The 23,642-nt window shown below is 40.7% G+C and overlaps 2 protein-coding genes across 5 annotated transcripts in view; one reads left to right on the plus strand and one right to left on the minus strand.

Annotated features, from left to right (window-relative positions):
* On the plus strand, positions 1 to 15,087 carry RMC1 (regulator of MON1-CCZ1). Of its 4 annotated transcripts, none has more exons than XM_042868825.1 (20): positions 1 to 174; positions 2,313 to 2,389; positions 3,570 to 3,654; positions 4,000 to 4,056; positions 5,074 to 5,160; positions 5,765 to 5,905; positions 7,496 to 7,599; positions 8,112 to 8,201; positions 8,302 to 8,407; positions 9,443 to 9,554; positions 10,531 to 10,575; positions 10,957 to 11,010; positions 11,814 to 11,942; positions 12,292 to 12,398; positions 13,123 to 13,242; positions 13,400 to 13,477; positions 13,649 to 13,762; positions 13,839 to 13,907; positions 14,041 to 14,266; positions 14,908 to 15,087. In XM_042868825.1, exons 1-20 carry the CDS (start codon positions 1 to 3, stop codon positions 14,985 to 14,987), a joined length of 2,055 nt encoding a protein of 684 aa, XP_042724759.1. In that variant the 3' UTR covers positions 14,988 to 15,087. The 4 variants fall into 4 exon arrangements, with proteins under 4 accessions (XP_042724759.1, XP_042724760.1, XP_042724761.1 ...); XM_042868826.1 differs by having other exon boundaries at positions 13,649 to 13,753; XM_042868827.1 differs by lacking the exon at positions 14,908 to 15,087 and having other exon boundaries at positions 14,214 to 14,272.
* NPC1 (NPC intracellular cholesterol transporter 1) overlaps positions 15,000 to 23,642 on the minus strand; it is a 25,863-nt gene continuing 17,220 nt past the window's right edge. Inside the window, exons 14-25 of the mRNA XM_042868824.1 lie at positions 23,420 to 23,534; positions 22,766 to 22,893; positions 22,531 to 22,671; positions 22,007 to 22,096; positions 21,708 to 21,898; positions 20,830 to 20,945; positions 20,159 to 20,288; positions 19,162 to 19,362; positions 18,039 to 18,270; positions 17,137 to 17,250; positions 16,220 to 16,382; positions 15,000 to 15,606 (exon numbers count right to left, since the gene is read on the minus strand). Of these exons, the coding sequence (XP_042724758.1) occupies positions 15,524 to 15,606; positions 16,220 to 16,382; positions 17,137 to 17,250; positions 18,039 to 18,270; positions 19,162 to 19,362; positions 20,159 to 20,288; positions 20,830 to 20,945; positions 21,708 to 21,898; positions 22,007 to 22,096; positions 22,531 to 22,671; positions 22,766 to 22,893; positions 23,420 to 23,534 (1,704 nt within the window). The 3' untranslated portion in view covers positions 15,000 to 15,523. The remainder of the gene's footprint in view (positions 15,607 to 16,219; positions 16,383 to 17,136; positions 17,251 to 18,038; positions 18,271 to 19,161; positions 19,363 to 20,158; positions 20,289 to 20,829; positions 20,946 to 21,707; positions 21,899 to 22,006; positions 22,097 to 22,530; positions 22,672 to 22,765; positions 22,894 to 23,419; positions 23,535 to 23,642) is intronic.

A 23,642-nucleotide genomic window follows, 5' to 3' on the forward strand; every position in this document is an offset into this window, starting at 1 on the left:
ATGAGCCGCGAGGCGCCGCCGCCGGGGGAGGAAGCGGCGCCGGAGGGAGCAGGAGGAGGAGGAGGAGGAGCTGGCGGCGAGGATGGCTGCTACCTGGCGCTGTGCGCGCGGCCCGTGCACTTCGAGAAGGCCAACGCCGTCAACTGCGTCTTCTTTGATGAGGCCAACAAGCAGGTGGGTGCGGCGCCGGGGCCGGGCTGCGCTGGACTTGCCTTGAGGGGCCGCTGCCTTTTGGGCGCCGGCGGTGCTGGGGTCAGAAGTAGAGGCAGCGGCCGGCGGGCGCTGGCGGTGCCCCGCGGCTGTGTGGGCTCGGCTCGGCCTGTCACGTCCCATCCCTCGGGCCCTGAGCCTTCCCGCTGCGGGCCTGAGCAGGCCGCGGGGCTGCTCCATTGCGGCTCTATTCGCTACCTGGTCTGTGGTTCGTTTTTCTTCGCCTACGAGGCGCTGGCGCAGCTGCCCATGTAAACTGTGGTGCCCCATCCTTGGAGGTGCTCAAGGCCAACTTGGATGTGACCCTTGCCGGCTGAGCTGCTGGAGGGCAGCCCTGCCCATACATCAGGGAGCTGGAGCTGGGTGGGAAGGTCCCTTCCACTCAAGCTGTTCTGGGATTGTATGTACTGAGCATTTGGCTCATCATCCTGCTCCTGTGGGGCTGGTACGGTGTGATGGTGTGCTGCTGGAGGGCTGTGCAGCACCTGTCACTTCACTGCAGGTGAGCCTTTCCCAGATATGCTGGTTTACGTTTTGTGCTGGATGTCACCTGTCTTATTGTTGTCCCTGCTGTCACTGTCATGAGGTCTTTCTGGAGGTCTACAGTGTCAGTGAATAAACTGGATTTTTCTGTTTGTAAAGCTGAGTGTGTTCATAAATAATGATATTTGAGGTTTTCTTTGTGGCTCTGAACAGAATGGATGCTTTGCTTTACGTTTCTCAACATTAGTTCTTTGAAATGCCTTTCTCCTTAATATTGCTGTGGAATTCTCTGTAGTCAGCTCAGCATAGCTACAGGGTATGTCACGGTGCTTGGATTGATGTGGGTACCATCAGCTGCCTGATTTCTGTAGCCATTCTGTGCAGTATTCACAGCATTGAAGCATTCATGCTTTCTTCCCCACAGAAGTGGCACCGTTTGTGGAATCTCCTTCTCTGGAGATTCTCAAGACCTGTCTGGATGCTTTTCCTGTTAAACCTGCTGTAGGGAGCCGTCTTTGCAGAGGGCTTGGACTAGATGAACCCAAAGGTCCCTTCCAACCCCTGTGATTCTGTGATCATGTTTCTAAAGGGGAATAGTATTTCTGGCATTTGTGTCATGCTGCTGCTGCTTAGCATTTAGAATGATTGGTGTCCTTTCTTTTTATAAATCTCAACCCTTGTATTTTTGAGGACTGGTTGAAATGTGGGCCCTTTCATGTGCTTGTATGGAGGCACTGCATCCTAGTGTAGGTCTGGTAAAGCTGCACAGAAACTGGTTGTTAAAAGCTCACTTGAAACGTATTTTCAATTGTAAATCTACTTCTTCACGTTTTCTTGGTAGTCTAAAATGGTTTAATTACCAATGTGCCCCTAAATCCTCTTCAACCAGCAATTTCAGTGGTTGTTTTCCCCTGTTAAAACCCTGCTGAGATATAGGTCCTTGCTGTCTTTTCGTCATAAAGTTTAAGAGAAAATGGCCTTAGTTTTCTATCAACATCAACATTAAAAGTATTTTAAATCAGAATTTGCCAAGGCTAAGGATTTGCATGCAGTTTATAGCCTTGAAGTCTGTATTCCTGCTTGCGCTTACTGCACCACTACCATTGGCCACACTAAAGAAGGAAGTATTGATTAGTCTGAGACCTGATGTGTGTGTCTGCTGCTTCTGTGTGACTTCCCAATTCTCTAACAGCATGACATCTCTAGCAGGTTTTAAATAAACTTATGCGTAGTTGTAGTAAGGAATCCTTCATGTTATTAGTGCAAGTCAGCTGAAACATCTTATGTACAGGCGAAACTGTGGATTACTGTTGAGCTCTTCCTATCTAAGAATGTTTTCTGACAAGATAAGCTTTCTGGGTCAGTGAGTTGTACTTCTTCACTTCCTGGTCCCTGAGCTGTTTTCCTGAAACAGTGCTTACTGGCTTATCTGATGTCTCATATGTTTTTACTGATACCTGAGTTAGGAAAACAAGAATATATAGAACAAACCAAAAAAGGTGATACAAATTTACTATTTTATCTTGCCAGCTGTTTAAGTATTGTTATGAACTTGAATTTTCAGAGGAAATAATTGAATTTAAATTTTTTTTTTAAATATATATTTATTTTTTTAATAGGTTTTTGCTGTTCGTTCTGGTGGAGCTACAGGGGTTGTTGTTAAAGGTTTGGAGGATAGAAATCCCATTTCATTCAGGTAAGGCACCTTCACCTTTGTCTGAGGATGGTATTCTGCAGTCAAAATTATGTGGCACTTAGGCCTCATCTATAGCTGTGAGCAGACATAATCTTCTTGCAGTTAAGCTGGCGTGTTTTTCTCTTGTGACTCTGTAGTCTTCTGAAAGTCATTAAGCTGTGGCTCTTCCTATAACAGCAATACTTCATTAAAACATGCTGTAAATGTGTGAGTATGGGGATTCAAATTGTGATTCCTTCAGCAACTGACTTCTCCAAGGATCTGGTTTAACAAGTCCACATGAAGTCAACTTTAAAGTAGAGGGAACTAAGGCTTCCAAATTTCATGTGTGTGATTCAAGCACAGTATTTTCTAATTGTGGATTTATTGATTTCTGCTTCTTCTTTAATCTAGTTTGCTTTCTTTTACATTTTCCATTTCTTGTTGGAAGTTTTTTGTTTTTTTTCCTTGTTTGTTTTTTGTTTTCCTCTACAGAAACTGGCAGCAGTGTTTTATCTCTAGGTAACTGTTCCATAAATACCTATGCTAAAAGGGTTAAAGAGGGTAAAAGCTCTTTGTTCTCTGCTGTTCATTTGTTGAGGAAAAGCTGCTTAAATCCAGATGTTTGAAGCAGTTTGTTTATTGTGATGTCTGGTGTTATGTGGGGTCTGCCCTGAAAGTTGTCAGTTCTGGCTTCCTTATTTGACTCCCTTGTCTGAAATCCTGGTGGAGATGGAATTACACATTGAGCTCCAGAAGGTCCCACAACTTGTTGTCTGTCTGCCTGTGTAGCTCTCTGTTTATCTGGACGGAGTAGTGCACACTGGCAATAAAATTCCCTTAGTTGTGCCAATTGTACTGACTCTGGTTTGCTAAGAATTGCTTTATATTTCTGTTTTTTCCTAATGGTGTGAAAACAGCTTCACTCTGCTCTTTGACTTCAGAAATTCCTCTAGGGGATGTATCCTAGTGGGGAAGAGAGTGGATTTGGTTCCATTAGCAGCAATCCTGGTCATAAAGGAGCTAATCAGTGGATGTCAAGGAGTGTTACAGGACTTAGGAGCATTGGGACTGAATTGAGATCACAGGCTTGAATATTACGCTTTTTTCCCTCTCATCCTCTTTTAGAGGGTGCATCACAGAATTCTGTAACAGACTATTTTAGATGGTATTTCCATAACTTCTTTTACTTCCTCCATAGGATGGAAGACAAAGGAGAAGTGAAGTGCATCAAGTTTTCCTTGGGAAACAAGATACTCGCTGTGCAGAGAACATCAAAGAGTGTGGTAAGACTCCTGCACCCTGCAGGCAGGGAGGGCATGGGAGCCAAAGCTTTGGTACTTCAAGTACCTGAGTAGGAGCCTCTGAGAAGAGAGAGAGTTCTGTTGGCTGTCAGCAGTAGTGAAAATTCTTCCCTAACCCTGGGGCTGAGCAGCTGCCAAGCAACATTATTGTTGTGTGAGTGTCATTGCTTAAGAAAGGTGGGGTGGGTGGAGCTGGCTGCTATAAAAAAAAATTCTAGCTGCAGTGAAGTACTACGTAGTAAGTCAAGCTTAGTTCTAATATTTATCTTGTTTCTGTGATATTCCATGGTTCGTAATTGCAGTTGTGCTTCGTGTGTATTGTTGCAGGATTTCTTGAATTTTATTCCAGACAGCCCTCAGATAGAATATACACAGGAATGTAAGGTAAGCGAAGCAAACATCCAAAGCTTATGTGGTTGGGTGAAACTCTAGTGCTAGTTATGCTGGTGGCCTCTACTCTCTGAGAGAACTAAGAGATACCTTCCAAAACACTACTGTGGAATAAATGAGGTGCATAGTCAGTGCTGTTTATTTAAATTGAGGTAAACCAACTGATGACAACACCACAAAAACACTCTTCATGAATCGGGCACTTTGATCCTTTCCTGGAAGGGACTGGAAATGCTGTGGAGCAACAAATGTTAAGGTTTGGGGAGGAGAAGAATAAGAGTGCTGATTCTGAAAAAACAACCAAGAGTAGTTCTGCTGATACTTGATATGTTAATTTGGATGTTTTGCTCTGATATCACTGATAGGTGACAGTAAGCTGTTAGTAGTTTGTATACTGTTAGGTAATTTTTAATGTTTAGTATATCACTGTCTTTCTTTGGGACTTCCCAATCTAACAAAGAGAAATTAGAGTTTAGGGTAATATAATGCTAAATTAATTTTTTTAAACATTGGCATTTGTGAAGATTTTTTAATTCCCGTGGACTCTCTGGTTCACTGTTTAGGAGTATGAATTTGAATGAACTGTTCCAGCAAAGCATTTGTGGTAGAGTTCTGAGTGAGGCCATGGGAAGTAGTTCCACTATGGTTTGCATAGCTTGGAAGGAGCAGGCTTTTCTTGCCAAGAATTGGCTGAACAGGTCAGAATGGTTTGAACCAGAAGAACTTGGTTGTGTTCAGGGTGTAGAAATAAAACAGGCTGTATTATAAACCTGTAAATGTTATACGCTACCAAAAAATGAGGCAAAGAGGTATTTATGCTCATGCATAGTTTTGGGAGTCTTCTACAAAAGTTTCTAATGTGTACTGGGAATTTAGCTGGCAAATGTGTTAAGTCCAGGGGCTGGATAGCCAAATAGCCTTTGATCTTCCATTCTTTATTTAATAGTGTTAGCTTGTCTGAATAGTTAATTTTCCTAGTAAAAGATTGTTTGTGTGCTTGTTTGTTAAAAGATGAAGAATGCCAATATTCTAGGATTCTGCTGGACGAGTTCTACAGAAATTGTCTTCATCACAGATCAAGGAATTGAATTCTATCAGGTAATCCATATAACTCATGTAGGACAGACGTGCTTTTGCCAGTATCTCTGAATTCTTCTCTAGCTCCAAATTCAGCCAAAGCATGTCTTTTGTTGTTGCTGTTCTGCTCTTTTTTTAGGCCGTGATTATTTTTCTTTAAGATGAATGCTTTGTTGGGGGCCAGGGGAAACTTAACAAGTTATTTAGCACAGCTAACAAAGATCCAAAGATGAAGGAGTGCTGAATTAAACATTGAGAACTCTAGATGAAGAGGTGCTCTTGGCATCTTGTGTAGAAAGGAATATATAAATTTATTGTGAGATATTACTGCATGCAAAGCAAATCTGCAGTGGGAAGGATTTGTGCCTGCTTAAAAATGTTGCAAAGGACAAATGTTGGTTAAGGTAGTGATTATCCCTCTGCGTATTGGCAGCTTCCTTTTGATTCCTTTGAGCTCCTCTGTGTTTTGTTACCTTTGCCTGTTTTTTTGGAGAGCTCTGACAAACAAACAGCCCTTTCTGGCACTCGTGATAAGGGAGGGACATTGTGAACTTCCTCCATAGGCGTGTGCTACTGATGCTGTTGGAATCAGGAGCATTACAATGGTAACATCTTGTGCTTCCAGGTACTACCAGAGAAACGAAGTCTAAAACTTCTGAAGAATCAGAGTATCAATGTCAACTGGTACATGTACTGTCCAGAGAGCTCTGTCATTCTTCTGTCAACAACTGTCCTTGGCAATGTCCTGCAGCCATTCTATTTCAAGGTAAATTCTTGTATTCCAAGCTTTTTCCATTTTATGTGCTGCTTTTGTAAGGCTGCTACTTCACTCAAATATTCTGTTGCTTTCCTCAATTTCTTTCAAGATGGGTGTGCGAGTTCACATCTTTTAATGGCAGTAAGCATAGGAGACAAAGCAAAAATGTGTAAGCTAGTTCACAGTGAATGCCTTAAAATGGTCACTTCTTTCCAAAGAGGACATGAGATAGAGGGGTGCTCAGCTAATGTTGGGAGCTGATCTTGAGAAAGAGGAAGAGAAAATGAATGATGTAATACTTGACAACTCATACACTTATATGAAAAAAAAAAAGATATCTTTGAAGATATTATTTCTAGTATGGATGTTTACACTCTGTAGGGATGATTAAGAAAAAACTAAGGGTCTTTCACTTGTGATAGTAACTGTAATCCTCCATTTGTGAGTGCTTATGAGGCACTATTTATTTCTCTTGGTGCTCTTCCCTGTGAACAACACTTAAGGTTACAGTGAAAGTGTTTTTCATTCTGGCTTGGAAAAACAGAGCAGTGAAAATTAGAATCTGTTTGAAGTTAATTGTACAGTAATGTGATTTAGAAAAAGGAAGGACAGAACTATGGGCTTTGTTTTGCTTCTTTTAGGATGTTTTCCCTGGTAGCCCAAGGGAATGCTTTTAAAGGCAATGTATTCAGATGGGTTTTCTGGATTGCACTGATCTCTTAGGGTCTGTACTGGGTCCTGAAATGGAGTTCTCTGAGGTGTCTCAGTATCACCTCTTCCCACTGCTTTCTCTGTAAGGACTCATGTCGTGCTTTCCTCTCCTTAATACTGTGTGCCAAGGTGTACCTAAGGAACTAATTTTGTGTTCAGAAGGTAATCTGTAAAATAATTGAAAATATACCTCTGCTAAAGGAGCAATTTCTGTAGTGCTCAGGTTGGGAAAGACCTCTAAGATCATCATGTGCAACCGCAACCTAACCATACTGCCCTAACTCGAACAACACTAAGGTGTTCACACCTTACGCTGAAGAGTGAGTTAATGGGAGTGATTAGTGGAGCTCAGTACAAGTCTTGGGACTTTGGCAACTCTGACATTTTGCTTAGAGTTCACAAGAGAAGAGGGGAGAGGATACCTTGCAGGGACACGCTGTCATTGGAAAGCAGATTCTGGATTAAGCAGGAACGAAAGTAGACTGTAACTAGTAAGAATTGCTTACTTTTTCCCCTTCCCAGTAGCATTTATTAAAATTCTGGACTGCATGTTTTGCTGTCGGAGAAGAAGTGGGGAGAACTTTAATTTGAGAACTCAAGGCCAATTTAAATGGAGTTAGCATGCAGATTTGTATTGACTTAATTAAAATTAAAATGTTTTGCTAACTGAAGCTGTGATATCAAGGTGAAAAAGCTGCTAAATTTATAATACAAGAAATATGTGTTTAGGATTCCTGCGGAGAAGTGCCAGTCTTTTTTTCTTTATGACTATTGCCACTCTTCACCTCATGGGGGTGCTGTTAACATAATATTTGGTTAAAGGTTGGTCCAGGCCTGCCGGTTTGGCTTTGTAACGGTGGATTTCTGTTTTGTTGTTTTTTTCAACAGAGTGGGACGATGTCAAAGCTCTCAAAATTTGAAATTGAGCTACCTGCAGCACCCAAGTCCTCCAAGCTCAGCCTTTCTGAAAGAGATATTGCTATGGCTACAATGTATGTATCTGACTAATCAAGCCTTATCATTCTGTGGGGAAGTATGACAGTTGGGGGGTGCTGAGACAGGGTTGCAATTGTTTTTTCCCTTAGCTGTACTGCTGCTTTAGGGAGCTTCAGTTACTGCATCAAGCAAAGTCTAAATAACTCTCTTGAGGTACAGTGGGGAGGAAAAGCTAACTGGGATCTCTTACATGAAATTATTTCTGGTTTGAACAGACATCTTGAAAGTTTCATTTCTGAACTGATTTGCTGGTAGAGTTGGTCTTGGATGTCTAACATGCGTGAGTGTTAGGCTGCACACTGTGATTTATCAAATCTTGTTTTAGTGTCTCACTTTTAAATAATTGCTTCATTTAGGTAATTTCATACCTTTTCATATAGGATAAAACCTGGCTTTGGTATTCTGGTAGAGTAAGCTTTCAGCCTTTGCTTTAGAAGGACATCCTTGTTCTCACCTCTGTCCCCACTCTTTGTTTTCATATAATGCTTTAATGCTGTTGTCTCACTAGATACGGGCAGCTTTATGTTCTCTATTTGAGGCATCACTCAAGGACCTCCAATAGTACAGGAGCAGAAGTAGTCCTTTATCACTTGCCAAGGTGAGAGAAAAACATTAGTGGCACTTCACATGTACCTAAGAGATTTCTTGCTTTTCCATTTGAAATAGGTTTTCTGACCAGCTCCTCTCTGTTTCCATAGAGAAGGCTCCTGTAAGAAGATGCACATCTTAAAGCTGAACAGAACAGGAAAGTTTGCACTAAACGTTGTGGATAACTTGGTGGTAGTACATCATCAGGATACTGAGGTCTGATTTATTTACATTTTCTTGTCTTACTTCCAGAAGTTACTGACAGATTTTAATAGCTCTACCTGTTAGTTCTAGAGAATACTTCTGTGTGTGGTTAGCTTTGCCAAAAGCCAGAGTATTTACGGGAAGAACAAATATAAGGCTAACAGAGTCTAATGCATCCTTTTGCCTTGTTGTAGATAACATAGGGTTTTTTTTCTAATGCCTGTTTTTTGTTTTGTTTTGTTTTGTACTTCTTATTACTTTACTGTGATACTCTGCTGCAACTCTGTATGCTTTTAAGGCAGTGCAGAAAGTTAACTGGGATACTCAATTATTTATCCTGGCAACTTCTTGTATCACAGTAATTGGAATGATCAGTTTATAGGACAAATACTTCAGCTCTTTTATCTGTGCAGTCTTACAAGAACACATATGACCTTAGGCATGTGCTAGTATAGGTAAAACTTACTTGTCCATAGTCTCTGTAACACGGCTTGAGCAGTGGGAAATCTAATAATTGCTTTGTGCTTAAAGCATGGAAAGGCTTCGGCTTCTGGCATTATCTTCTTCTGTGCTCCTCCAAGAACTGGGCTAGCGTAAATTGTTAGGCTAACTAGTTGATGTAGCATTCATATAAATTATAACTGAGATGTATTAGTGTAAACCCAGACCTCTAATTCTCCAGCATTTCACTCAGGATATTAACATGACCATATGAACATGGAAAACAAACACCACACTGAGTAGGTGGCTGCCAAATCGTGGTACTTTGGCACTGACAGCAGTGCTGATTTCCACCATGCAAAGCTCTTGCTAAGAATGAATGATGGCCACACTGGGTGAGGATGCTAATGAGATAAGTTGAACAAGACTGAGTGGTGCAAGCAAGAGGGTATCACAGGGAGGTACTGAATTTGCCTCATAGTGTGAAGAAGCAGTGAAACTCACATGGAGAGCACAAGTTAGAAACATGAAAAATGATCAGAATACGTGTAAATATAGGAGTGGGAACTCGTGTTTGTGCAAACTAATTTTTCTTCTCAATTTCAGACTTCGGTTATATTTGACATCAAGCTAAGAGGAGATTTTGATGGGTCCACAACCATCCATCAGTTTGTTCTTCCGCCTCGGTCAATACAACCCTATCAAGTACCCATAGCAGGTAGAAGTACTGTGTAATAAATAGTCTGGCCTGTTAGCAAGACTATTGAAATGCAACAGCTGGTATACCACAGTGCTTCAGCCTTCAGCCACTGTACATATTTGGGAAAGAATGAGGGAGGGAAGAAGATAACAGGGAGCTGAAAAGAAACTCTCATCCCAAAACATGCCTACTACAGAAAAGTAGGAGTTGTTATTTTAGCTGCACACTTACCATAGTTTAACACTGTAGGAAGTGTTAAAGCAAAGATCTTTCAGTCTCTGTTGCTGTGCAGGCTGTCTGCGTACCTTTTGCTTCCACGTTAAACACAGCTATAAAAGGTCTGTACTCCAAAGCACTTCACAGACATATGGCCTAAGCTCTGGAATCGAATCAATACTAATAATGATGTTAGGATGTCAATATTTAGATTCTTTTTTCTTTGTCTTTCTGCCCTCCTGTGCTAAACGTGTTGCAGATAATTTCCCAGCTTGAAACTAAGTGTTAGCTGGAAACAGTCCGAGCGCAGTTCTGCTAGCATCACTACAGAAGAAAAACTCTTCTATAGGAATGATGGTACCTTAAAAACTCTTCAGCATCTGAATTTTGAAGTCACTAAATGTACGTGTGGTAAATCGGGAAGGAAAGGCTTGTACTGTAGTACAAAACCAATTTTGCTTTTTGAAGGAGTAAAAGTGATAATGTATGTAAGTAAAGCAAATAGGAACCTCTGCATTTGGAATCACAGTATTAAGAGAGAATATCTCATTGTGAATTATTTCACTTGGTTGAAAAACAAAAACCTTTTTAAAAAGATCTTTGCTTTCCTCTACAGTTGAGTTTTCTTTAGAGATATTTAGCTACAGAGCTAATCATAACTTCTTTTTCTGCCTGCATGCTGTAGGATTGCTAGATGTGTAATTGTAGGGCTTGTAGTTTGGTAGCATGGAAAGCAGCCAAGTACTACTGTCCTTAACTGCTGTTAATTTTTCTGCAGTTCCAGCCTCTGTGACAAGTCAGTCTCCTGTTCCCTGTAAACTCTGTATCCTTTAAATACTCTTAAATGTCAGTTGCATTCTACACCTGGACAAAGACAGCACTTGATGATATCCTGATTAGCTAAATCCAGCTTTAGCTATTAAGCCTAACTACCTCTTCAAGAGGAAATAGCAAAGGCTCCTACGAAGGATACTGCGTTCAGTATCCTAAGATCCTGAAGCAGTAAGAGATGCCAGAGTGAGGGAAAGATACTGAGAAGATGAAAGCAAATACAGTTCCAGAGGTATGGTTCAAGACTTTGCAAAGGAGCAGCTGTGGCAGTGAATGAAAGTCTGTTAACCAATTCTGATTCAGTACAGTAACTGAATGTAGTAGCAGTGGTTCTGAATCAATGTTAAGAAAGGTATTGAACCTTAATATTTAGATTCATCATCATGGATTGTCTTTCAACCTGATATCATCATCAGTGCAAGTGAAGGTGAGCAGTCTGACTCTGTGGTAATTCAATGTGGTAAAATGGGGGGTGGTAGAAGTGGTTTAACCTCAGTAGGAATCCAGATACCTGTTCCCCACCTGGGTGGGGAGGTGAATCAGTGGTTGAAGTGGGAAAACTTGCGGGTTAAGATTCAGTTCCGTAGGGAAAGTAAAAGCTGCATGTGCAAGCTGAGCAAAACAAGAACTTTCTAATTTTAGGAAAGCAGGGCTTCAAGCACAGGAAGCATTTATTGAGAAGACAAATATCATAACTCTAACTGTCCCCACTTCCTCCTCCTTTTATCCTCCCTGTTCTGATGGTTGAGCATGACAGAGTGTATGGGATTTGCCTTTGGTCAGTTTGGGCGAGCTGCCCTCCCTGGCTCAACCCCTCCCTCCCTCCCTGTGCAGCCCCAGTTTGTGTCAAGAGACCTTGATTGTGTATTTGCAGCTCAGCAACAACCAAAACAGTGACAGTAATCAGCAATATTTTCAATCATAAATCCACAACAGAGCTCAGGCGGTGTTATGATAACAAAACCTTAACTCTGTCCTTCTCAAGAGCAGTATACAAGTTTATAGCTTTAGTACAATGAGGGCATGAGCAGCTGTACCTGATTAAGTGACTGCTCTTCACAGTGGTAACTGGGCATGAACATATTCTTACTAAAATGTTTCCGGGGGTAACACTGCTCTAAAACAGAGTTAGAAAGGCAAACAATCTGTGTGCTGTGTTCTCATTTGAAGTGGAAATATCTAACCTGTACTATCTGAGGTCATAAGTTTATTTTATTCCTTCAAATTAAGGTTATCTCTGGAATCTTCAAGTGAAACTTGAGCCTGTAGTTAACCTTTTGCTCGACAAAGGAAGACTAATGGATTTCCTTCTCCAAAGAAAAGAATGCAAAATGGTTATCCTAGCTGTGTGCTCTCAAAGTAAGTGTAAAACACTTATTCTGGAAATGCAGACAGTGCTACACTGCCTCCTCATAAGTACTTGTACAGGTTAGCTGGACTGTTCTGAGATTTCAGTTCATCTCGGAAACTAGCTTTGGCGTATGGAATGGTAGATAACTGTAGTACCTTCAGTCACCACTCTAAAGAGAAATTAGCAGCACAAAATAATTCAGCTTCCCCCACCCCCCTTTAGTTAAAAAACATTTGATATTGAACAAAAACTCTTAAGTTTAGCACAGAGTAGAGAGATTTCCTTTTGGAAAAGGTAACGTCAAAGCCCTTTGTTATTTCTCCTCATAGGTTTTTTTTTTTTTTTTTATCTTTTCAGTGCTCAGTGAGCCAGAAAGGGGATCACTGCCTGTGATTGCAACTGTTTTTGACAAACTGAATCACGAATATAAGAAGTACTTGGAAGCTGAGCAAAGCTATACTATGGTAAACCATGTTAGCTACAGCAGCTTACAGAGATAGGGTAATGCTATTTGAATTTCAGGTTACCTGATAGCAGAGCCAAAATATCTGCTTGTGAGTTAGGAAAGTCAGACCTACCCCCAGGTCAGTCCCTGGCAGCCTCAAGCTTGCAGTAGAAAGTGTTGTGCAAAATGCAGGTTGTCCCCCATAGGAGATAACAGCTTTGTTCAGCGCTCTGCTACAGTAGGTGTGGCATAGTTCGTCTCCAGCAAGGCAAGTAACAGACTCTAGCATATGTTAAAATGGGGTAAGGGTTCAAAAAAACAGCTTTGAATCTGTAACTATTAAAATAGTCTCAAGACTATTGAAATAGTTACCATAAAACATATCTAGTACATTTTGTCAGAATTACTTCCAGCAAATTAGCACATTCTACTCGTATATCTACTCAACCTTATGCTAAAATCCTACTAAGGGTGTGGGCCTGCAGCAGTACAGTAAGCTTGCTCATTTTCTAGATTTGAGATGCACAGCAGTAGCTACATCTGTCATTTAAAAGCTGTTTTAAATTTAGAGGTCCATGCTGTGAACAGAGTGCACCCAGTGATGTGAATTCACAGATACAAATTCTCTGAATAACGAAACGTTTTCAGCTGGGAACTATAATTGCAAACATTCTGTGTAGATAAGATTTAACCACAACTATACTCCCCAAAGTACTGTGTTCTTAACTTATTTTTTCTTGTAGGTGGTAGAAGCAGGCCAGAGTAGAAGTAATCCACTCCTGAAACGGCCAGTCCGCACTCAAGCAGTTATTGATCAGTCTGACATGTACACCCATGTTTTATCTGTATTTACAGAGAAGAAGGTAAGTTAATTGTAATAGAAATAAAACCTTCTGCTAGGTTTGCTATGAGACTACGTGCAGGATCTTGTTTCCTGGTCTGGGTAAGGGGAGAGGGCATAACTTGTCAGGAGGTTGTACTTCTATGGCTTTTCCTGCTAATACTTCTTTTCTTGTCCAGGAAGCACCTCATAAGTTCACTATAGCAGTCTTGATGGAATACATTCGCTCTCTTAATCAGTTCCAGATTGCAGTTCAGGTAAAGCATTTACATGCATGAAGCACCACTGTATCATCTCACTTCATGGAGTTACTTGAAGTTTCAAACCAGTCTTGGTCATGTGTTAAATCCTATGCAATAATCCCACCTTCTACATCTGAAGACTTGTACTGAGACATGCCTTTGATGGTGGTCTTTCTGTGTTCACAGCACTACTTGTATGAGCTGGTCATCAAAACCCTCGTTCAACACAACTTGTTCTACACGCTCCATCAGTTTCTGCAGTATCATGTGCTCAGTGACTCAAAGCCTTTGGTATGTAAGGCAAGTTGCTTCCAAAAACCAGGAGTGGAGGTGAAGAGTCTTCAGAATTTCAGTGTTATTCCTGTTTTTGCTCTAGGCTTGTCTATTACTGTCCCTGGAAAGCATTTACCCTCCTGCACATCAGCTTTCTCTGGATATGTTAAAAGTAAGCATTTCAAACTGTAGAATCTCCACGTCACATGTGGCTTAGACTTACCTGGCTGAGCTTCAAGTGACAAGCTTGCATCTAACTTATCTGTTAAAAACAGTCTTAGAGCTGTGATTGATTGATTTTACAGAGGCTTTCCACAGCAAATGATGAAATAGTGGAAGTTCTGTTGTCCAAACACCAAGTTTTGGCTGCCTTACGATTCATCAGGGGTATTGGAGGACATGACAGCATTTCAGCCCGCAAATTCCTTGACGCAGCAAAACAAGCAGATGATGAGATGCTTTTCTACACTATTTTCAGATTCTTTGAGCAAAGAAATCAACGATTACGGGGAAACCCAAGTTTCACACCAGGTAAGCAATGAGAAGCTAAACAGATGATTCAAGCTGTGCAAACAGAACTGTGACACACTTCACATATCAACTGAGCTGGTGTGTACCATGAAGATAAAATGCACTGAGTTCTGTCTATATTTAGGCTTACCTTCAAGCATACTTCCAAAGTTAACTTGGCTTACCCCTTTACACAGTGCACTTAAAGTAAAGCAAGTTGGAGCCAAATACTCTCAGTTTATGCTAACTTGGTTGGCTTGCAGTTACCTGCAGTGCTTAATTTAGCAAAGCTGGTATCTCCAATTAATGCTTCTTCCTAAAGCCACAAACAGTCAAGATGCAGCATTTGCATTCAGGTGCCTGTTGCCATACAGTATAAAATGCAAGGCCTGGTTTATGCTGCTGTTCCTCTCACTTTAAAACCTAAGCAAAACTGCTTGTCCCAGAAACATTTTGTTAATCGTGAGCTAGCTGGTAGACTCAGAATTCAATGTCAGCATCTTGAACCTAGAGAGTAGAGACCTTGCACGGGCACAAGTCTGTTGCTTAGAGCTGGGAACTGGATCAGACAACCTGCTTTACCACAAGACAACTCAAGCTGTGCTGTCTTGCTTCTCAGTTTCTCCCTTCCCCTGTTAATATTAATTTTATTTTTCTCTTAGGTGAGCACTGTGAAGAACACGTCACCTTCTTCAAACAAGTATTTGGAGAACAAGCTCTTATGAAGCCCACAACATTCTGAAACCCTCTCCCATTGGAATGTATAAACTTAATTTATTGCATTTAAGTAGAGATTTTTGAACTACAAAATTGCTATTTTATAATAAAGTATATACAAGACATTTTGGCAAATTGTACTAAAAAATATTACAACTTGTGATGGCTTCCCCCCTAAAAATAGACAAAAATTGCATTGACCTGCATTTAAAATTAGTGTCAGTGGTTGAGCAGTCCACTCTCATACAAAACAGCTATTCAACTTGTAATGCAGCTGGTTTAAGTTTCTAGAAGAGATGCAACCTCTTGAAAACAGAAGTGTTTTAGTAACCTTAACACATCTAGGTTTAGTAATAATACTGTTACATGAGCCACACGTAGCATTTCCTGAGTTTAAAGCCGTGTCCAAAGCTGCAGCTGCTATCTCCTAGTTGAATCTGTGCAGGAGTCGAGTCAGTGGTGGTTACAGTGTGATAGTCATAGAACACTGCTGAGCTTCAGTTCTTAAGAGGAGTTGGGCCTAAGCCACAGTTCATAGAGTCCACTGAACACTGTTAAAAACTAGAAGTAGAGGAGTCTCTCTCGTTCTGTGCCTCTAGACCTCTCCTGTGCAGCACGAGTTTTAGCTTTATTTACTGATGGACCTGAGCAAAAGAAAACAGACAGTGTCACTCCAAAGTCTCAACATTACAGCATATTAGTCAGCAGCTGCCCACAGGAACCATCCACAACCCTGGTCCTCTTTGTCCAGCTTAACACTGAGAAGTGTTCAGCTAGTAATAGCTGCAGCAAGGGCAATAGCTAACAGGACTGACAAAGATTTGCTGGACTTACTGAGGGAGAGTTAAGAAGTCATACATGTGAACTTCCAGATACAAGGAAGACAGCATTTAGGCCTTCCTAATTGTTACATAAGATCACTCACAAATGGAACCACTTCCCACAACAGGTTTGTAGCTTCACCCATCATCCAAGTTTGTTTCCAAGTTTGACAGTTACGCCACATGTGCCTAGGCAAACAACTCCATTATTAATGGTGCAGAGCAAGCACACTGTACAGACTGGTTGCTTCAGTTTAACATGGCTGTAACAGCATACTGCCAGTCAGTCCTGTTAATCTAAGGGATATGGCTGCTTGCAGATTCAAGTATTGCCTTTTAATTTTGCAATCCATTTCATTTAGCTATAGGAAAGTATCTACAGGTAGCTAGATGTTTTTGTTTTAAGTGCACTTTAGAGTAGACTGTTAGATCTTACCAATGTAACTAAGCAGAACTGGAAGAAATATTAGTCCATGTGTTGCTCCCAGCAGAACCATAGCTAGATACATCCTGAAGTAAAATATCTTGAAGATCTGAGACTTGGAAAAAGCCAGTACTACAATTCCTCCAAATTTGGTTAGTGTGATCCCACTGAAGACCTGTTGATTAAAAAGCAGTTATCACTTATTTGTGAAAACAACAATTTTTGCTGAAAACGCTTATGTCATTTGAGGCTCCCAGATACAGTGTGCTGGCTTCCCTGTTAACCTTTAGAACCAAAAGCCCTACTCAAGAGAGGCATCCACTTCCTAGCTCTAACTTGATGCCGCAGGCTTGGTTCAATATGGTACCAAACTGGTATAATTGGTACAGCCAAACGTTCTAGTTTGATTCTGACTTCAGGCAGTTACATAGTAAATAAGCCATTACCTGAGGTGACTCACAGTTCAGTGAAGTTCCTTTCCTGGGTCAAGTATATCCAGCACTAGAACAACTTGTTCCAACCACACCCAGGGTGCAATTGTAAAACTAAGTGAGACAGCAGTAATAGCCTGCTTATGTTCTCAAAGTTCTAATGCCATCCCCTACTCAGGACCTTTCCCAGTCACCTCCAAGCATTCGGTAGAGAAGCACATACAACTTCAGTGGGACAACTCAATTACTCTACTGGTTCAGCTCAAACTTTTAGCTCCATTTTCTAATGCTAGGTAGTATTAATATCAGGTTAACATCAAGTTAATCAAGTCTTGATCAACCCTATTACTTGTAGAAGCTTAGGTTGAGTCTTCAGCAATTTTGGTCATTTATTTTCCCCTAAAGAAGCAAGGCGGTCTTTATGACTTGATACTGACATAGTCTGAAGTTCCAGCTTAGCTACTCCTTTTCCCCTCTTTACAATAGACAGGTACTTACTGAACTGCCCATGTGAGACAGAGCTTCTTCTGCACGCTCCACTCTACTGCCCTTTGTACTAACAGTGAATGCTCTTGTCACGTGGCTGCAGAATTCCACAGCAATACCACAGCTCTAGATGGCAGAAGAAAGACACTGACTTAGATGAGCATTTTGATGGTAACGTCTCTTCTCAGAACTCTAGACAGGCCATAAGAGTACAGGCTCTAGATGAGTTTCCAAGGCTGAACTTACCACTGGAAGCTACAAATGCTGTACTGCACCAGTCATTACTAAGCAGGCAATCCGATTAAACAAATCACAACGTGGAGTGTTTTTTTAAGAGTTCCAAAGTTGCTTGATGTTGAAGGAAGCCAAACTCAGCAGCAAATGCTGAGTATGGTAATCAGTTTCTAGACTCTAGTTGCAGTAGCATGGCTTTACAGTAAATGAGTATATACACACACTATTGGATATCATACGGTTAGGGAGTTTAACACTTAAGGATTATTATTTTTTAAGAGAAAATTAATCATTTACTACAGTGAACAACTGGCAAATGCTACTTATACAGCAGGTAGACTGGATGAATACACACCTAGATGTAACATGGGACAAGTTTACTTTTTCATAATATTCTCAGACCAGTTGAGAACTTCTGAAAGTAAGGTCAGCTGCAGCTCTGGCAGCACTCAGCTATTGAAGTTCTACAGTGTTTCACCAAGGGACTTGCTGCCCAAGTTATTTTATCCACTTCCATATATACATATATATATTTGACAAACTACTTCCACAGCCCATCTAGAAGGATTAAGACAGTTCCACTACAGTCCAAATGCATCAGAGTTGTGTGGGGAAATACTCAGTGTCATGATACTGATAACTGTTCAATACTTGGAAACAGAAAGATCTTGTTAACTCACCATGACAAGATTTACTAGTGAAACTGCATTCAAGCTGATGCCCCAGAGCCACATCACTCCAAACATGTTGACGATTATCATAGCAATAGTTACTGTAACCACAACAGCAGCCCATATTTCAAATCCAAGCAGCACAGCTGTCACCAAAAATATTGATCCCAAGGAGATGCAGAGGTTAAAGATGGCATCATTCACAATTGTCAAATATTGTTCATAGAAGACATAAAACACACTGTGGAAAGAACAGATGCTTTAGTTAGGCATCCTACTTGCAAGGAACAGAACTGTTTCTGCACAAATCCATGTTATTTCCAGACTTCAAAACCGTTCTTAATCCCCTTTGTATTAATTCCATCACAGATAATAGATGTGCTTTAAATTATACTTTAAAGCACTGAGTGAATATTTAACAAAGCTGCTTAAGGTGGTCAGTATCTACTGTAATTTGCTATTTGTATACAAGTCTTAAAACCAGAGAACCCTGAAGACATGAACCTTGGAAAAAAAAAAACAACCAACCAACTACATCTGTTAGATGGAGCTAACAAGATTGCATGATCTGCATTGCTTAAATTAGGGAGATCTCTACTGATTTTAAGAGTACCTCAAGAGTACTGTCTAACTTCTGTCCAACTAGAAACAAGAAATATACTACAGAAGTCATTTACTACAGAGAAGATGATGCTCGTACTGGATTAGCTTCTGTGATAAGGATAGTATCCTTGTTATGAGGGTCACCAACAGGAACTGGCACTCCAGTGTCAGTAGTCACTCCTGTGGAACTCCAGCTAAAGTTCAACTGAATTTTGAAGTCAGTACACTCTATTACAACTTGCTACTATTCAGGGCTACACATCTGCTTAAGTTAGTATAGCCACAGAAGCCTAATATGGAAGCTAAAAGAGGCCTGATTTGAGGCTCGAGCTATAACTCTAGTGAAAGACAACTAACTTAAATCAAGAAGCTTATCAACCAGAGTGAAGAAAATTAATGCTGGACACAAATTACTTTTCACCTACAATTTGTGGCTTTCTTAGACAAAAGAGAAAATTTGGATTTCTAAGATGTTAGTCAGAAATTATGCCCCTTTGGCATACTTCTTGCAAAAATGTTTTAAACATACCTGTAAGGAAACACACGATAGTTCTTCTCTTTGATACCCATGGTTTCAGTGATGTTGTCTGCTATGTTCCGAGCTTTCTTCATAGCATCAATATAGTCAGATGATTTTTTCAGGACAGTATGGTACGTCATAAAATAAGTAGCCCCAACATCAGTTTTATTGTTTATCAAGTCAACAGCAGAGCTATATGCAGCATGTCCTCTGTAGTAACAGAATTTTACATGTCAAAGAACACTAACAGCATCCTGGGGTGCATTAAAAAGAACAAAGCCAACAGGTTGAGGGAGGTGATCCTCCTACTCTACTCTGCCTTGGTGAGGCCATATTTAGAAATATGGGTGTCCAGTTCTAGGCTCCCCAGTTCAAAAAAAAAAAAGAAAAAAAAAAGACAAGAATCTCCTGTCTTTGTGGCCTGGTGGAGGGCTGCAAAGATAAAAGGCCTGGAGCATCTTCCTTGCAAGGAAAGACTGAGTAACGTAGGGAAAAGAAGACTGGGAGGGAGGTCTGATTAACGTTAATAATATCTAAAGGGAGGTGGGAGGCAAATGGATGAGGCCAGGCTCTTCTTGGTGGTGTAAAGCAACAGGATAAAGAGTAATAGCCTAGAACTTAAGCATAACCTGTTCCATACATGCAGAAGAACTTCCTTAGGTTAAGAGTGAAGGAGAACTGGAACAGGTTGCCCAGAGGGGTTGTGGAGTTGTCTTCTATGGAGATATCCAATACCTCTCTGGACACACCTGTGCAACCTATTGCAGGGGGGTTGGACTTGATCTCTTGAGGTCCTTTCCAACCCCTGCAATTCTGTGATTCACTCTAGCCATATAACACATCACTTTTATAAATTTATGTCTCAGAAAATCATATAAACTGGTGAGATTTAAGTGGCTTATATGAATTTTAAAGGAACTCTGAATATCCACACAGAAGAGTCACACTTCCAGAGCAAACATCTTCGACATCAGTCTACAACAGATATGTGGAATAGGGCTCTTACCCTTTGCCACATTTAGGATTAGGGTTGTCAGACAGGAACATTGGCAAAAATGTCATGAAGTCTTCACCCTGTGGTCTTTGCTTGCCTTCTTGAGTCAGTGGTCGACAACGAGTGCAAGATGGATCTGTGACTGCAGAAGCACAGAAGATAGTTGGAGGTTGACAACAGATTAAAATATTCTTTGTCTTAACACTACTAACTTCTGATTTGCAGTATTACCAGATACAAATCCATAAAAAGCATTTCTTTGGAGCATACAACTGAACAGGCCCACAGTTCTGCATTAACTTAGTCACAGGTGTTTTTTATTCCTACTAAGACAAGGTCCAAAAGACAACTGTTATTTACTTCTGCACCATCTACATCAGAACCAGTAAGAATTATATCTAACTGAAGGATCTGAACAAAAATGGGTAGTAAGCTTTTGCTGGTTTCATTACACATGTAACAATCCCAGTTATTCTGGAATAGTAATCCTGTTGATCATCTAGGTGAGCTATCTTCCACCAGCAGCACGCCAGTACAAAACAGTTAAAGGTCACTCAAACAGCAGTTCAAACAACTTAGAGTGCAACTCAAGAGACTTCTGCTCACATGAAGGAAAGCTATTCACTTGACACATACCACAAAACATTTTGTGAATGCCCTGTCAATGAGATGAATGGCAGTACCTGAAGCATTGCAGAACTGTCCCGTAGTATTGTAGACTCTGCAACAGGATGACTGTGGCTTCACCCAGTCAAAATAGTCATCAATCCAGGATGATGGGGCATAGCCTATCCTTGTGCTAACAAAATAACATACTCGTTGGTGATTTAATATTTCATTCCATAACATCTTGGATTTTTCCAGTGCTAACTTATTCTCTTTCAGCTAGTTAGGATCCAAACTCCTTACCTTACCGCATAGTCCTCTACTCCAGTACCTCACCTAAGAACTAGTTTTGCTTGTTAACAGGGCAGCTAGAAAACAGTAGGAACTTCTTTTGGAGTTCCATAGCCAACCACAACCCTCCATACCCCTTGCCCACTTCACATTACATCTTCTCCCAGCTATCACTGCCTGTTTCATCAAGCAGAGCTTATTTAATTAGGAAGAAAGAAAACTACTGAACTACAGCAAAATGGATTCAGAAACTTCTTTCATTTACACTAACTGCTGTGATCCAAATGCAATTTCTACTTACAGATGCCAAAATATTACAGATTTGTTGGGCTGGTTTATCCACATTTACAGTCTAAGCTTTCCTAGGTTTCACTTTCACTTGCAATGGCAACTATACTAAGAGGTTTTCATGAGTTTTTCCTGCAACACTTCATGATTCCTCGAAGGATCATCAAGGCCTCTTCCAAATCCAAGTACATCAGTACATCCTACTAGTTCAGACAGGATCCAGCTTCACCTAGTAGACCTGCCACAGCTTCTTCCCTTCCCCCCACCATAAACCTCAGTACATAGTGAGTACTACAGTGCCAGTTGTACATCTAAACAGATGCACTGGTCAGCTACATCTCTTACTTATGTAGAAAAAAAAGCATAAAATACTTACTAGCTACCAATTTCTGCAGCATTGAAGACTTGCTGGACAAGTGAATCATTATTACATCCCGTTCCACCACACACCATGTTTTGCCCTTCCAGAGAGGTGTAGTTGTGCCCTTCTTCTAGAACAAAGTAGACAGGAGGACCTGCGTGCATGTATTTACCAAGCTGTTTGAAGTAATTCACTACGTAGGAATCCTTAAAGAGAAAGCTTTCAATTACTGTTACAGAATCTTGAAGTAGCACAAGACTTCAAGCTTCAATTTCAGCTTCAAACTGAAGAGCAGAGACAGTCTTAAGACTTACATCTGGCATTGAAAGAGACTGATCGAGTCCAATCTCTACATTGTGTATCACTGCTGTACTGAACGACAGAACGCCCACAAACAAGGCAATCTGCAAAGAAAGCAGATTCAGGAAGTGAGAGCTGCATAAAAACAACAAGTTCTAGAATTTACTAAGTCAATACCAATATAAAAAGTCTCTAGCTTAAGCATGCTACCCAGGCTTAGTAGAACAGTAGCAGTAAAACTTAGGATGACAAAAGGGACTGATTTCCTAAACAAGAATTTACACACAGAAGGCAACAGCAAAAGATATGCCTTCTGTAAATAAGCACAGTAACTTCAAGCTGAGCCAGGCACTGTTCTGCAGCAGTGTAGAGGTACTCTTGCAGGTAGGAGATCTCATTCCAATACTAATGCTGGAATAAAAGAAACGCTAGAGTTTTGTTTTGTTGCACTGAAGATATTTCTTCAGTATAGAACTTTCAGACACAGCATTCTTGCTCAAATTTAGATGGCTGCTTACTGTAAATACAGTATACATACCACTATTGGTCTCATCCAATCCTTAAGCAGATAAGGAGAATACAGGTTTTTGAAGAACAGAAATAAAATGCTCTCGGAGCGTTGGACTCCCCTCATTTCTTCACTGCCTTTGATGCAACACAGAATATCGAGTCTATTCATCTGGAAATGAATTGCAAAGTAAGCTGGTTTTAGTACAGTTCTGCAGAAGATGACATCCCTATCATACAGAAGTTACAGACATATTCATACTCACTTCTTGGCGCCTAATATCCAAGCCCAGGAGACTTACAAAGCAGGTGACTTGAAGGATAAAATCTATGAGCACAGCCATTCCAGCAAACAGGGAGAACGTGCGAACTGCTGGCATGGTAGACAGTGTCCCTGAAAAGTGAGCCAGTTTAACAAGTAAGTTCCCTCTCCTCTTGGAGAGCCAATAGCAAATTACATTAGATGTAAACCAAACTCACTGTGAGACAGGGCTGATTTACACTTGAAGGGCGCCAGCATAAGATACGCCTCCAACACACTGAGGGTGAATCTCAAATAGAATCTATCACAGGGGCATCTTTTTTCCAAGCAGTGGAAAGATCACTGAGTGCAATGAAAGCATCAGTCTGATATTTGGTTTGTTTCCAGCACCAAATTTTCAGTTGTAGTGACAATACAGTACAAAGCTCCAGCTTTTAGTCAAAAACACATTCTGAACCTGTCAAGTTCTTCACACAGAATGTGACCTCACTGTGCCAGTCTTAGAGCCATCTCCAACTGAGAAGCTAAACTTGATTATAGCAATGAAAAAGTGAAGCTAAAACTTCCTCTAGAACTTCTGCTCTATTTGTGTTTTAGTTTTGCAGTTATTCTTAGAATATGTAAGTACAGTGCAACCTCTGTAACATTTGAACCTTACCTAAGAAGAATGCCACAGTTTCAGAAAAAGATGAGAGAAACATGCTAGGTGCCACATCTCCCAGGACTCTGCCAATCTGTTTATCAAGGGTTTCACCCTCAAGACGCTCATCTCTCTGTTTTGAGAGAGAATAAATTATTAAGTTCCATGATTCCTAATAAGTTCTTTCATATGGTTTTAAAATATCCAGATATCCCAGATTATCATAGTTATCCATGCAGCA

Source organism: Lagopus leucura, unplaced genomic scaffold (genome assembly GCF_019238085.1).
Source record: "Lagopus leucura isolate 7727_CA_CO unplaced genomic scaffold, USGS_WTPT01 Super-Scaffold_100002, whole genome shotgun sequence".
NCBI lineage: Eukaryota > Metazoa > Chordata > Aves > Galliformes > Phasianidae > Lagopus > Lagopus leucura.